Genomic DNA, 12,381 nt, shown 5'->3' with positions numbered 1-12,381 from the left:
TAAAAGTAACATGCAAGCCTTTGGTTTTAATTTGAGTTGAGAGAACAAAAACTCCTTGAAGTTTAAAAAAAGAAAAAAGAAAAAAGAGAGAGCCTCTTCGACAAGCAGAAATTATACATCAAAACCTTTTTTTTTTTTTTTTGTGAAACAAAAACGTGAAAAACTTGCTCTTGAACACCAGGCAATAATACATTTGTATATATAAAAGTATGAATATGTCCCCGCAAAAAATTATGCAGTGCTGCTGAATTCTGCCATCCCCTGGTTGTTGGACTCGTAGGTGGTCGCGTGCGTGACTTGAAATTTAGTCAAGATCATGTGTACAACCAACCACCTTTATAGGATTCTTATATTATTGTAGCTCGACCAATTATAAGATATACTTGTGTGACTTGAAATTTAGTCAGGTATGCTTTATGGAAAATCAAATAGTCAAGCACCCGACGAAGTTGGAGCCGTTTTATAGGCACGTCTAAGAGGTAAATACCACTGGAAGTTCTCTTATTCACATGTTTATTTATAAATGAATTGAATTACCAATCTCTATCATTTGCAAAACGTGCCTGAGAGCTGAAGTCAAACTAGATCTGACTTTGAGCTGTAGAGCTGTAAATAAGGAGATGGAAGTTGATAAATGGGTGATCCAAAACCTGTCATCAATAATAGGTGCTTTTTCAGCAACATGGTTAGTAGTGTCAAAAATGGATTATTCCAGACTCGAGGAAAACAATCTATATTTCTCTATTCCTTGAACGTTAAAATAATGACAATCACTTCAAGATCCTTGGTGAATAAGTTTGCGATGAAACCATCAGCGTAGTCTCCTCATTTTCCCAGTACAAATTATCCGCTTTCGTGTTGTTGGTATCAATGTTTCCAAAAACCACGCTTCTGTCCTTGGATTCTCCTGCATCATTTGGATGAGCAAATCAACAAAAAAGAAAAGGAAAAAAAAAACGTTACTAGAATAACCACCAACTCACAGAAAATCCTCCCCCGCCCCCCGCCCAAAAAAAAAAAAAAAAACCCCCAACCCCCAACAAAAAAAAAATTCCTGAACAAGGAGGACTACGTGGTATATTGAAGAGGCAACAAGCAACATCATCAAATGAAACAAAGGAGGAAAGGGCAAAAATAATCCGTCTTATGAGCTTAAAAAAAGCTAAAGAACAAACAAGCGTGAACAATAAATAATGTTTTGGCTTCAAAGCCCTGCAAAGGTTGAAGACATCTTGAAATGTTACCTTTGATGCTCTTTGGACCGTCTAATGAATTCAGTTGGGATATCACATCCTTGGTAAGACGCTAACACTGGCCTTATATCAGCCGGACTGCTCCGGGCAACAACTGCAAATGATAATGTAGAGCATAATGCAATTTTCTCCAGTATAGGAAGTCAACAATAACTTCAAACATGTTTTCATTAACACATATTATGAAGGTCCTTACACTCAAGGAATGGTATGAAATCCAAAAGAGCCGTGTCTTCTTTATCATTCTGCTGCCAGGGCTTAACAGGGACGCAATTCTCATGTTGAAGGCAACTTTCCAAAGCATGGCCGCTCAAATAAAGAACTTTTCTTGGATCCCTGTTTAGCTTTGACAGGTCCTGCCGGGCAAGAGGGGAAAAAAATAAGACACAGTCCAATTCCAACTCATAGCATGATACTTCTAGTCAATACAAGTGTCTATAAACTCAAAACATCGTCTTATACTGGCCTTCCCTGTGCTTCAACGTGCCAAACAATGTAATACAGGTTAATAGCACCAAAATTTCCTTTTCAATGAACTACATTTACATTGCATCTGCATTATCTAATAACGCAATAAATTCAATTAACTGGATCTAGTATCAATGAAATAATTCAGTTCTTCACTGCGACAAATGATGGAAAGTTTCCTTCTGTAATAGAATTCTATGTAACATACTTGTAATCAATATGATAAAGCACATCAAGCTAAGCACCAAATGTTCAAACTTTTAATTGACGCTATGAACAATACAGGTCACACCTACATAAGAGTTAGCGGGCATGTACTTCGGAAAAAAGGGTAACTGACCCAGAAACTAGACCATATAAGAACAAGAATCGATCGGGCTTGAACCTGAGAAAGCTACCACTTCCTCACAACGTAGATACAAAATTTAAGGCTCAGGCTCTGTAACATTGAAGATTCCTAAATCGACTGACCTAAGAGCATCCAGAATGACGAAAAAATATAAAACTGAATAGGGAATAATACAAACATACTCTATAATGCTTTCCATCCTGATACTTGGTAGCTGGCCTTGATAGCCTGTATCTTATGCAGTGCTTGGTATCCAGCCTATCAAGAACAGGGTCTACAAACTGCGAAAAACAAGAGTGTATATACTCAAGAAATGATGATAAGCATCCATTGAGAATGGGGAACAATTATAAAAAAGGAGTACCATATTTTGTTCATCAGTATACACAACAATTTCATAAAACTGTGCTAGATGCTCCAAGAACGCATCAACTCCAGGTCGTTTGAAAGTCTGCCAGCCTGTATCCCTCTTTACAGGACAAGGAAAAATAAACACAATGCTCAATATTGACCTAAAGCACTTTTGATAAATATGCAGCAGTATCATGACAATAAGAGGTCAAGAACTTTTATTGCTTAAAAAAATTCTGGCATTAAAAATATCGCATCGCCAGTATATAAGATTTATTGACTTAGGCATATAGCTATCAACAGTCCATGCCATACCGTCCAGATATAGTGAATTAGAGTTTCGTTGAGATCAAGAACGAGTGTAAACACGTGTTGCTCCTGAGGAAGCAAATCTGGAAGAAGCTTATCTGAGTATGGTTCTGTATAACTCTAAAATGCAGCAAGGGCAAGATATTAAAACAAATGAAGGGAAAAAATTAGCAGTAATATGAATGATCAAATAGAAAATCAGAGGAAAGATAGGCACTTACCTGAACCTGTTCCTCTATAAGCCTTCGTGCATCCAAGTAGAGTTCTACTGCTTTAGCAGGCACTGAGATGTTACAGAAAAAAGAACCAGCATGCTGTCAATACTAACTACACATATAACTCTATAAGCTTATCTGAATTTACCTGTCATTGCAGTTGAATATAGCAATTGCTGAAATTTCTGCACAAAATTTGGACCAGCACATGTCAACTGACTAAATTATGGTGCACGGAAACAAATATGGAGGAGGCTGAATAAATAATGGTACGTATCACATCAAAACAAGCAACTTCACAAAAGTGAAGGCACTCAAGAATAAAGATACGAGTGTTCCTACCTAAAAGCATTAAGAAAATAGATAATCTGGAGAAATTACTAAAAGTCCTCATACTCAATGAGCAGAGAAGCATAGAATAAAACAGTCTAGCTATTTCAAATCAAGAGTAACAGTTAGAACTGATCAATTAGGAGTTTTGAGGCTGAAATCCTTATGAATAGAACTGACTATATGGTTCCTCCATTATTCTAAATTTAGCCCGGTACCTTCTAATATAGCTTTACCAATAAACTCAGATTGCAGTCAACCAAACGCACTCACAACTCACGAGTAGAAGCATAACAGAAACCTCTATCTGGCGTTACTGAATCCTTATTGATAAAATATAAGTCTAGTAAATAGAATAAGTACCGTGTAAGAAAAACAAATACAGATTAAATGGGCCAAAAATAAGCATATGTACAAAAGGTGATCTCCAATTAAAATCATTGGTTCCCCGGAATTTCCCTTCTGCTCACAGCTAACGGTCCGCAAAACTTATTCAAGCATTGAAACATCCATATATTTGGATGAATATTACGAACTAATCCCATAATCCATGCTAAAAAGGGGAGAAGATGAAGTCATAGAACAAGCAAATTCGACAGAATGTCAAGACACATTCAGGAAAACTCACATCGAGGGCAGTGGCATTTTCGCCTGCATTGTACTTCACTGATTCGCGTAGAGACTTCGTTTTTTCTTCAATTTCATCCAAACTGTAAGCTGCAAAATTCCAAGGCTTTACAGTTTTCAGTCTGGCAGACATGAGATGGCAACTGGCAGTATAACGATGCTAAGAACACAGCGATCACGCTTATATCAAACAGCAACGCTAAAGCATACCATACAAAACCGAATTAAAGACCGATAACATTTACATTTCCCAAACAAAAAACTAGACCCCAAGATGACCGAGACGCATCCAATGACACCAGCAATACCAAAATGACAAGTATAATGATCACAAAAGGAGAAAAAATCGAACCATATGTAGCGTAACCAGCTGCAGCGGTGGCTCCAGTGAGCGTACTAGCGAGGGCGACCTTGAGGAAACTCCAACCTTGCTTTTTTGAACTCACATCGGATTCTGGGGAGGCGGAAGAGAGCGGCTCCTTGGGAGCACTGGAAGCAGCGACGGAGCATAGAAGTCGCCCATTGCGCTTCGATAGGAAGGGAATGGCACGCGATCCGAGAACCCTCAAAGACATGTCGCGGTCTCTGTTTGATCTGCGACAACAAGGGCTGGGGTTTCTGGTAGGGTTTTGCAGAGGAACGAATCAAGCCGCGTTTGGGCCTTGGGGACGACGCGAACGGCTTAGGGCATGTTTGGAGGCGGTTTGGCTAGTTCCGGAATGGGAATAAAGAAAACCGCTGTTCGGCTGTTAGCGCTGCCTGATTGGGCCGTTCAGTCCAGCTATTTGGTCCCTATTAGAATAATGGGCTTTATTTGGGCCTCAGGTGCGAATCCGCCTAATCATAGGGAGCCTATAAATTACATTTTTCTTTTTTCATTTATTATTACTTCACCTGTTTTTAATGAAATCAATATATATTAATTTAAATGAAAGTTTATTTTTCTGGCGAATAAGAAAAAAAATTTTTGCTGTGAATATGTATCCTCTTATTGGAGATAATACTATTCAAAGTACTATCGAGTACTAAATGTGAACACATCTTTTAACGGAGATTCAAACTTTGGTTTGTCACATTGTGAAGGGCTATCTATTTTTTATTAGAGTGAATGAGATATTTTAAGAAGAAGATGGATTATGCTTATTTTTTGTATGTGCAAATCCAATAGAATAATACAAGGATAACTGAAAAATCAAACCTTGTTATAATTTTTAAATATTGGGAGAATATTAATGTTGAAGGTACCTATTATAATGAAAATAATCAAAATGATTGAGGTTGAAGGTACATGCACGTTAAGAATAGAAGAAGAAAGAATGATGAATATGCATAATTGGTTAAAAGCAATGATTGAAGCAATAATTGGCCAACAATGTGAGCTGGTCGTTCCAAATGCCAAAGGCCATCCACCACCACGTCGACTTGCTAATTCCTGTGGCCTGTTTTCTTCTTCCTCAATATACTATATATTATTATTCATATTACTCTTATTTTTAAAGTAAATCATTCCCTAATTCTTAAAAAGCAATATTCTACGTTATCCCACATATTACGTGTAGTATAATGCATATCAATATGATGCCCAATATTTGATTTGTTTTTGTCATCTTTTACAAAGACAAAAAAAAAAATCACATGCACTCATCGCACTCATGAATAGTCAAAACACATAACTTCGTATTTAACTAAAATTTAAGGTGTCATGTACTATTTCGGTTTTTAATGCTACCTTCGGTTCTTAATATAAGATTTTATTTGACTTTTATTTTGGTTTTAAATATAAGACTCCAATCCACTTTTTCTCTTATATTTATGTATTTTTTTCCTAAGGTAATCCTTCTAACAATTATAGTTCTAGTCAATACATTTGATTAGCAAGGATATTTTAGGAAAGATAACACATATTTATTATAAATAACTAATTTTACTTTTTTCCTTAATTTCCTCAAATTAGTAAACTAGTTCTTATAATTAGGACCGGAGGTAGTATAAAAGTTAGTTGACTAATTTGAATAAACTGAGTAAATTAGTTAAGTTAGTTATTTGTAATGAATAGACGTTATCTTCCCTAAAATACTTTTTTAACACGTAACTATTATAAGAGTTATCTTGGAGAAAATGGATAAATATAAAAGACAAAGTAAATTGAGACCGGTCTTATATTTATGACTAAATTAAATGTTAAACTAGCTCTTACATAAAGAAAGGAATGTAGTATTAGTTAAGCCAAATAGTTTCAATGATGCTAATCATTTGATAACACTACGTTTATACTCCACAGAATATATGCGCGTGTATACATGTAGTCCTTGCAAATTTTGGGTTTATGGCTGGGTGGACAAGACTCGATCTGTCTTTTAAGTAAAATTAATAATTCAAATCTTGTGGATAGAAAATCAATTGAGTTAACAAAGCTACATTAAGTTAAGGCCAATGATGCTTGAATTTAATACGATATTTTTATAAATATTTTTTTATAATAAGTTATATTTTTAATAAAAAAATATATATATATATTACATTTTTTGTGAATATAATCGCAATATTTATGACTAATTCATATTTAACCATCATCGCATAGCATACTAAGCGGAGGTAATACATTTTATTTTTTACGTAGTTTTCCCCACTATACACAACACTGCTCAAACTGGACAGTATGTGAATGTTATGGAATAATTCTTCTCATTTCGTTTCAACTTATTATTGTTGTAATTAATATTCTCTTTGATCCTTTATTGTAAGAGTTAATTAATTAATTTGGATAAATTAAATAATTAGTCAAATAAATAAGTTGATTATAATAAAGATAACATTGTTTGTCTAAAATATTTTTATATAACATTATATATTATATATAAATTTACAAATCAGATAAATTAGCTAGTTTGAGAAGGAAAATGATAAATATGATAGACAAAATAAATTAAGATTTTACATATAGGATCAAAATCGAAAGAAGTATTGTTCTGGTGAGTTCTGCACCTTCGTGGAAGATAATTCATCACGAACAAAAGCACATATTTGTGGCTCGAATGGTGTTGTAAGTGTCCAATAGGAAGGGTTACAGGTAACGATAAATTAAATAATAACAGCCATATGATGTTTGCTATATGTGATACAGAAAGGTTGCTTACGAATCAAGGCAGGGCATGTTAATGATACCAATATTTAATGCGGAGATAATCATGTAATTAATGTAAACAAGTTGAGGATATATGTATAGTTTTTGATGACATAGTTTCTGGTTCCACATTAAGTAGCAATAATTAAATCTAATTAACTTATGGCTCTAATTACACAAAGCTTCTTTGTTGAAATAGACTTGTGCCAATTGCATGGGTTTTCGGGTGTGTACTTCCCTCATTAATTTCATATGTGTGCCTTCATTCTGATTTTGACACACATCATTTCTGATTTGTTTTATTAAAGAAATTAAAAATAATGTTTTAGTTAGTTAGAGTATTGAATGAGTTCTTAATCTGTGTCGGTACTCCTTTTGTTTCTTGGCAGTATTATTATAAAGCATACTTGCCAAAACTTTTTAAATTTATCCATATCTAATACTATCTCTAGTCCTTAATATAAGAACTAGTTGACTAATTCGAATAGATTGAAAAAATTATTTAAGTTAGTTATTTGTAATAAATAAATATTTTCTTTCCTAAAATATCATTACTAATCAATTGTATTGATTAGAACTACTATTATTACAATGACTATCTTGAAAAAAAAAAAAAGATAAATATGAGAGACAAATTAGATTAGGGTCTTATATTTAGAACCAAAATAAAAATCAAACGAGCTTTTATATTAAAGATTGAGATACTATCATAAATTATGCTCAAAAAAATTATAAAAATTGTGATTAATGAAATTTTAAATAAAATGTAATTATTACCCACCTAGTGACTTATAATCAAGACTTTCCCCCCCCCCCCGGCTTCGTAATGAACACATAATGCATTAAGAGATATTCGATATCTCTATATTTGAATTTGATACACTGATATCCAGAATAGTAACAATAACAAGAGATGGTATCTAGGTTAGCTATATTTCGTTAAAGACAATATCCTACGATTTTTAAATTATAAAAATGAAAAAAAAAAGAAATTATAAGTCAAAAAAATTTTATAGGTGTTTTATTTAAAGTTAAATGCTGAAGGTATTGGTCACCAAGCTAAATTAAGATATATGGCCAAAAGAGCTAAATTAAGATATATGGGACCCCCCCCCCCCAAAAAAAAAGCCCTGTCATTAATTCTCAGTATCAGCATTATTGACTTAGTACCTCTATCTATCATCAATGTAAGACGTTGGGAGTTCCATCAAATTTAATTCTAAATATATGATCTCCATTTTATCTTTTAAATTATAATTTTTTAAAAAATATTCCTATTAATTATAAGGAGTTCTTACCAAAGAATAGTTCCAATACACATGATTAAATATGGTACTTCACCTATCCTTAATATAGGACATAACTGAAGAGTTAATATTAGTATTATATGTAAGGTCTATTTTATATTTTTAACAATTTTTTTTCAAATTAACTCTATTAATATTTTTTCAATAATAATTAAGTATGAGACGGAGAGAGGAAATTAATGAAGACGCTTAGAATATTTTAGAAAAAACATATCATGATAACTAATTTAACTAACATCTTTAATCTACTTAAGGACAGAGGGTAGTTTAAAAAATTAATACATATTTATTACAAACAACTAATTTAACTAATCTTTTTGATCTCTTCAAATTAGTTATCTAACTTTTATATTTTATATTAAGTACATGAGATAGTAAAATCTAAACATCAAAGAAAGAAATAATAAAAACAGATTGTGAAATCAGTCAATCACCGAAAAAAAAGAAGGTAAAAGCAATAGTTTATGTAGAGTCACAGATAACAATGACTTGTGCATTGAACTATGATGTAAATAAGAGACTAATAATGTGTGGGTGAGTTTGAAGGTGGTTCACTTACTCACATTTCTATCTATTATGTGAACCACAATTTGGTTGGAGATTGGGACCAACCTTCACATGAATGTTACTAGACAAGTCGACCTCTCTTATATATTTGAACACAACATGAAGATGCTTTTGTTATGTGGTCTTATACATGTTGTGTTTTGTGGCAAATACTATGTTCAATAATACTGTACACTGCCCCTCCCGTCTTGTGTCATTCTTCATTTATTACAATCTCTCCTTAAAGGGGAAATCTTTTTTTCCTGAGTGGATCATGTTTGGATAACCTTTGAAGTATATAAGTTTATTGATGTGTTAAGGTACAAATTTGTTGTTTTGAAAATTTTTACTCAGAAGCATTGAGGGTCCAAAAGTTTAAAATCATAGTAATATTACCTTCTGCTATTAAAAACATTAATAGCCAATGTTAGTATTTTAACAATAATAAGTAATATTGTTATGATTTTAAACTTTTAACGTAAATTTGTACCCAAAAAAAAAAAAAGCTTTCAGGTGCTTAGTATTTCTAAGTCAAAATTTTCAGAGATAAATTTACGTTTTAACCTTTTATTGATTCATAACAACTACAAATTTCTAATAATCTCTAAGAGAAATACTCACATTTAAAATCTAACAATGTTTCAAACATAATTATATGGAACAAGGGATTCTGTGTTTATATATATAAAAAACTAATTAATAATAATCACTAGATTACAAATCAAATGTTGGCTTGGATCACTAGAGAAACTTTTAAATGATCATGAGCCTAGTGGTACCAATATTTGATAGACCTAGAATGTCTATTCAAGAACACGTGAGCTGCCTCAAGACAACACAAAATGTTAAATTTTGCCCTATAATAATTCGCCAAGCATGGGTATTTCCGGAAATGACAAAAAACACCCCAAGTAGATATCCTCACCCGTGTGTGCGCGCTTGTGTGTATATAAGGAGCCCTTCATGGCCTGTACACACCGAGCCTCCTCTTTTGAGAGCTATCTCCTTTCAGACACCATCCTTAGTTTCGTTTTCGTTTTCTGAAACTATGGATCAAGTAAGGTCTTTAAGCTTAGAGTCTCTGAATTACCAGAGCTTCAAAGCTCAGTATCTTGTGAAGCTTACCCAGTTCTTAGTTTCTGTGTCTCTCTGTTCTTTCCTCTTCTCTCCATCATCCTTGTTCGCCTTGCTTCATTACCTTAACTTCTATTTCTCCACCTTCCCTCTTCAGCTCTTCACCCACACCATTGATAAGAACTGCATGTTCCTCCTCTGTAATGGCCTTCTTGTTTTTGTGGGTATCACCAGAGCTTTCTCTGGGTCTAGTGGTAGCGATGATCCTCGTGAGGAAGAAGATGGTTCTTCTTCTTCTTCTTCTTCTAAGTATGTTGATGATGGTTCGGCGTCTGAATTCTCAGATATTGAGGACACAGAGCCATTGTTGGTGATTGAAGCTGATCAGGAGAGAAGCAGACAACCTGATGAACAGAACATTCCTGCAGATGAAGCAGTTGAAATCAAGTTCTCTGATGAAGGAAACGAAGACATAGAGAAGGTTACTGTAGAAGATGAGGTGGACCAAGAAGAAGAAGAGCTAAGAACGTCTCATTTGATTCTGGAAGATGAAGAAACTGGAATGTTGGATGCAGGGGTTGAAGAAGGTGCAGAACGTGATGATTTTCTGATTCAAGAAGACTTGGAACAGGAAGAAATTGAATATGAAGAAGAAGAAGAGAACGGTCGGTTAAGTACAGAGGAATTGAACAAGAAGTTCGATGACTTCATTAGAAGGATGAGGGAGGATCTGAGGATTGAAGCCCGACAACAACTGATCATGGTCTAATAATGATCACTGGAATTGCAGCCATGATTCTGATTTTTCTTTGTAGGATGTTGTTGTGATTCTTAGGATTTCGTAGGCCTAATGATCAGGTGTAATTGTTCTATGCATGGTTGCAGTCGTAATTTCAACGTCCTAAGAAGCAACCTAAGTATTCCAACCTTTTTAATTATGGAATCCTAAGTACATTTCTCTTCAGTAATCTAAGATTTGCTGCAGATCAAGTTAAACAACATTAAATCACATGATGTTACAGAAGATTGTGTTGCTCTTTGACCTGAGAATAGGAAACAGAGGAAGGGTATGGAATAAAGTCATGTACTTTAAGAACACTTTGGCTTTAAACACCAAAAATAGTGCCTTTTTGATTACCTTATCGTAATACCAATAAGAAACAAGAAAAAGATCATCCAAATTCCAAGAGTACAAGCAAGTTGGACAGACGTACATCTTTTGATTCAGGGATAGATACTATCTCCTAAAACGAATGAAAGAAGCCATTGAAAAATTAATTAAAATTGCATCAAAAAATGTTTTTTTTTCGTTTGATTAAGCACATACACCTGTTTAAGGCTTTGTTAGATCTTACCTTTTTGTATGAAAATTTTTAAACTAACTACTTTTGTTATTGAAATCGAGTATATACAGTCACCAACAGTTCTAAACTCAACGTTGACAATCAAACACATGGATTATGTTCATTGATAGTACTTAATTGCGGTTGTAAAAAATTAACATTTTTATAATGTGTGCGCATTAATTTCAGCAGATTTATCTTTTTCTTAGTAAATCTCACTTGAATAATTGCACAGAAAAAACAGTGTAGGAGATTTAGGCACTTCCAATTCACATCCTAAACTGGTAGTTTATGGTGAAGTGAATTCGTGATTTTGAAAAGTAGATGATAAAACAGTAGGTTTAATTTAATTAGAGATTAGTAAGTGGAATTTAGAGGGAGAGATATAGTTAAGAAGTGGGGTTACAAAAAGCTAATATTGGGTAGGAGAATTTATGATTAGAGGGAGGATGTGTGGAGGGGAAGAATGAAAGGGGCATTTGTTGAAGAAGAAGAGAACATGAATTCAATCATCACTAGCTCATGAAAAGGATTTGTCAATAGAGGTTGAGCCATCTCAAATATCAAAATATGCAGAATCCCCTTTTATCCTACTCTTATTGAATAGTTAGACTTATAATACTGGCATACTGCCTCCGGTCCTAATTACAAAACAAACGAGGTTTTATAATTATAACCGGAAGTAATAGTAGAAAAGAAGTTTTGACCACTTAAACACGAGGTGTTGGGCTTGAGCTCATATGAGTGCATAAAACATCTTTGGAAGAATTACTTTAATCAAGCTGAGGAATGCTTAAATATGACTTAGTTAAATGACCGTATGGGAAAAAAAAATAGATATATAGATTATATATGATGGGAATTAATATAAATCTTGCCAATTTTGATTATGGTAAAGAGAAGAATGAATCTTGTACGTGAGAAAAAATGATTGATAGTGCAGGCAGACATAAAGGAGCATGCGTGAAAATGAAGCCTCAGAAATATCAAAGGGAAAATTCAAGGCACCGTAAAGTTAGAAATGTTTGGAATTCCATGTCTGGTTTTCTTCATTCATTTCCTAAAATAGAAATATAAAAGAACAC

The 12,381-nt window shown here is 33.6% G+C and overlaps 2 protein-coding genes across 3 annotated transcripts in view; one reads left to right on the top strand and one right to left on the bottom strand.

Moving 5' to 3' along the window:
• Nucleotides 1–473: 473 nt before the first annotated feature.
• LOC114725809 (mitochondrial import inner membrane translocase subunit TIM50) overlaps nt 474–12,381 on the bottom strand; it is a 20,946-nt gene continuing 9,038 nt past the window's right edge. Inside the window, exons 2-11 of one of the 2 annotated variants that reach the window (XM_028912388.1) lie at nt 4,255–4,511; nt 3,904–3,992; nt 3,094–3,130; nt 2,952–3,013; nt 2,737–2,850; nt 2,435–2,539; nt 2,253–2,351; nt 1,450–1,609; nt 1,245–1,347; nt 474–907 (exon numbers count right to left, since the gene is read on the bottom strand). In XM_028912388.1, coding sequence (XP_028768221.1) covers nt 868–907; nt 1,245–1,347; nt 1,450–1,609; nt 2,253–2,351; nt 2,435–2,539; nt 2,737–2,850; nt 2,952–3,013; nt 3,094–3,130; nt 3,904–3,992; nt 4,255–4,477 — 1,032 coding nt within the window. In that variant the 5' untranslated portion in view covers nt 4,478–4,511 and the 3' untranslated portion in view covers nt 474–867. Of the gene's footprint in view, nt 908–1,244; nt 1,348–1,449; nt 1,610–2,252; nt 2,352–2,434; nt 2,540–2,736; nt 2,851–2,951; nt 3,014–3,093; nt 3,131–3,903; nt 3,993–4,254; nt 4,584–12,381 lie in introns of those variants that run through there. The other variant, XM_028912380.1, reaches the window with a different exon arrangement.
• Nucleotides 9,868–12,381, top strand: part of LOC114726045 (cytochrome P450 71D8) — a 20,132-nt gene continuing 17,618 nt past the window's right edge. The window contains exon 1 of the mRNA XM_028912620.1: nt 9,868–10,613. Within this exon, the coding sequence (XP_028768453.1) occupies nt 9,928–10,613 (686 nt within the window). The 5' untranslated portion in view covers nt 9,868–9,927. The remainder of the gene's footprint in view (nt 10,614–12,381) is intronic.

Source organism: Neltuma alba, unplaced genomic scaffold, assembly GCF_004799145.2.
Source record: "Neltuma alba isolate B1F8T4 unplaced genomic scaffold, ASM479914v2 tig00002420_pilon, whole genome shotgun sequence".
NCBI lineage: Eukaryota > Viridiplantae > Streptophyta > Magnoliopsida > Fabales > Fabaceae > Neltuma > Neltuma alba.
Note: the sequence above shows the minus strand (reverse complement) of the source record. Positions and strands in the feature narration are given on the sequence as shown.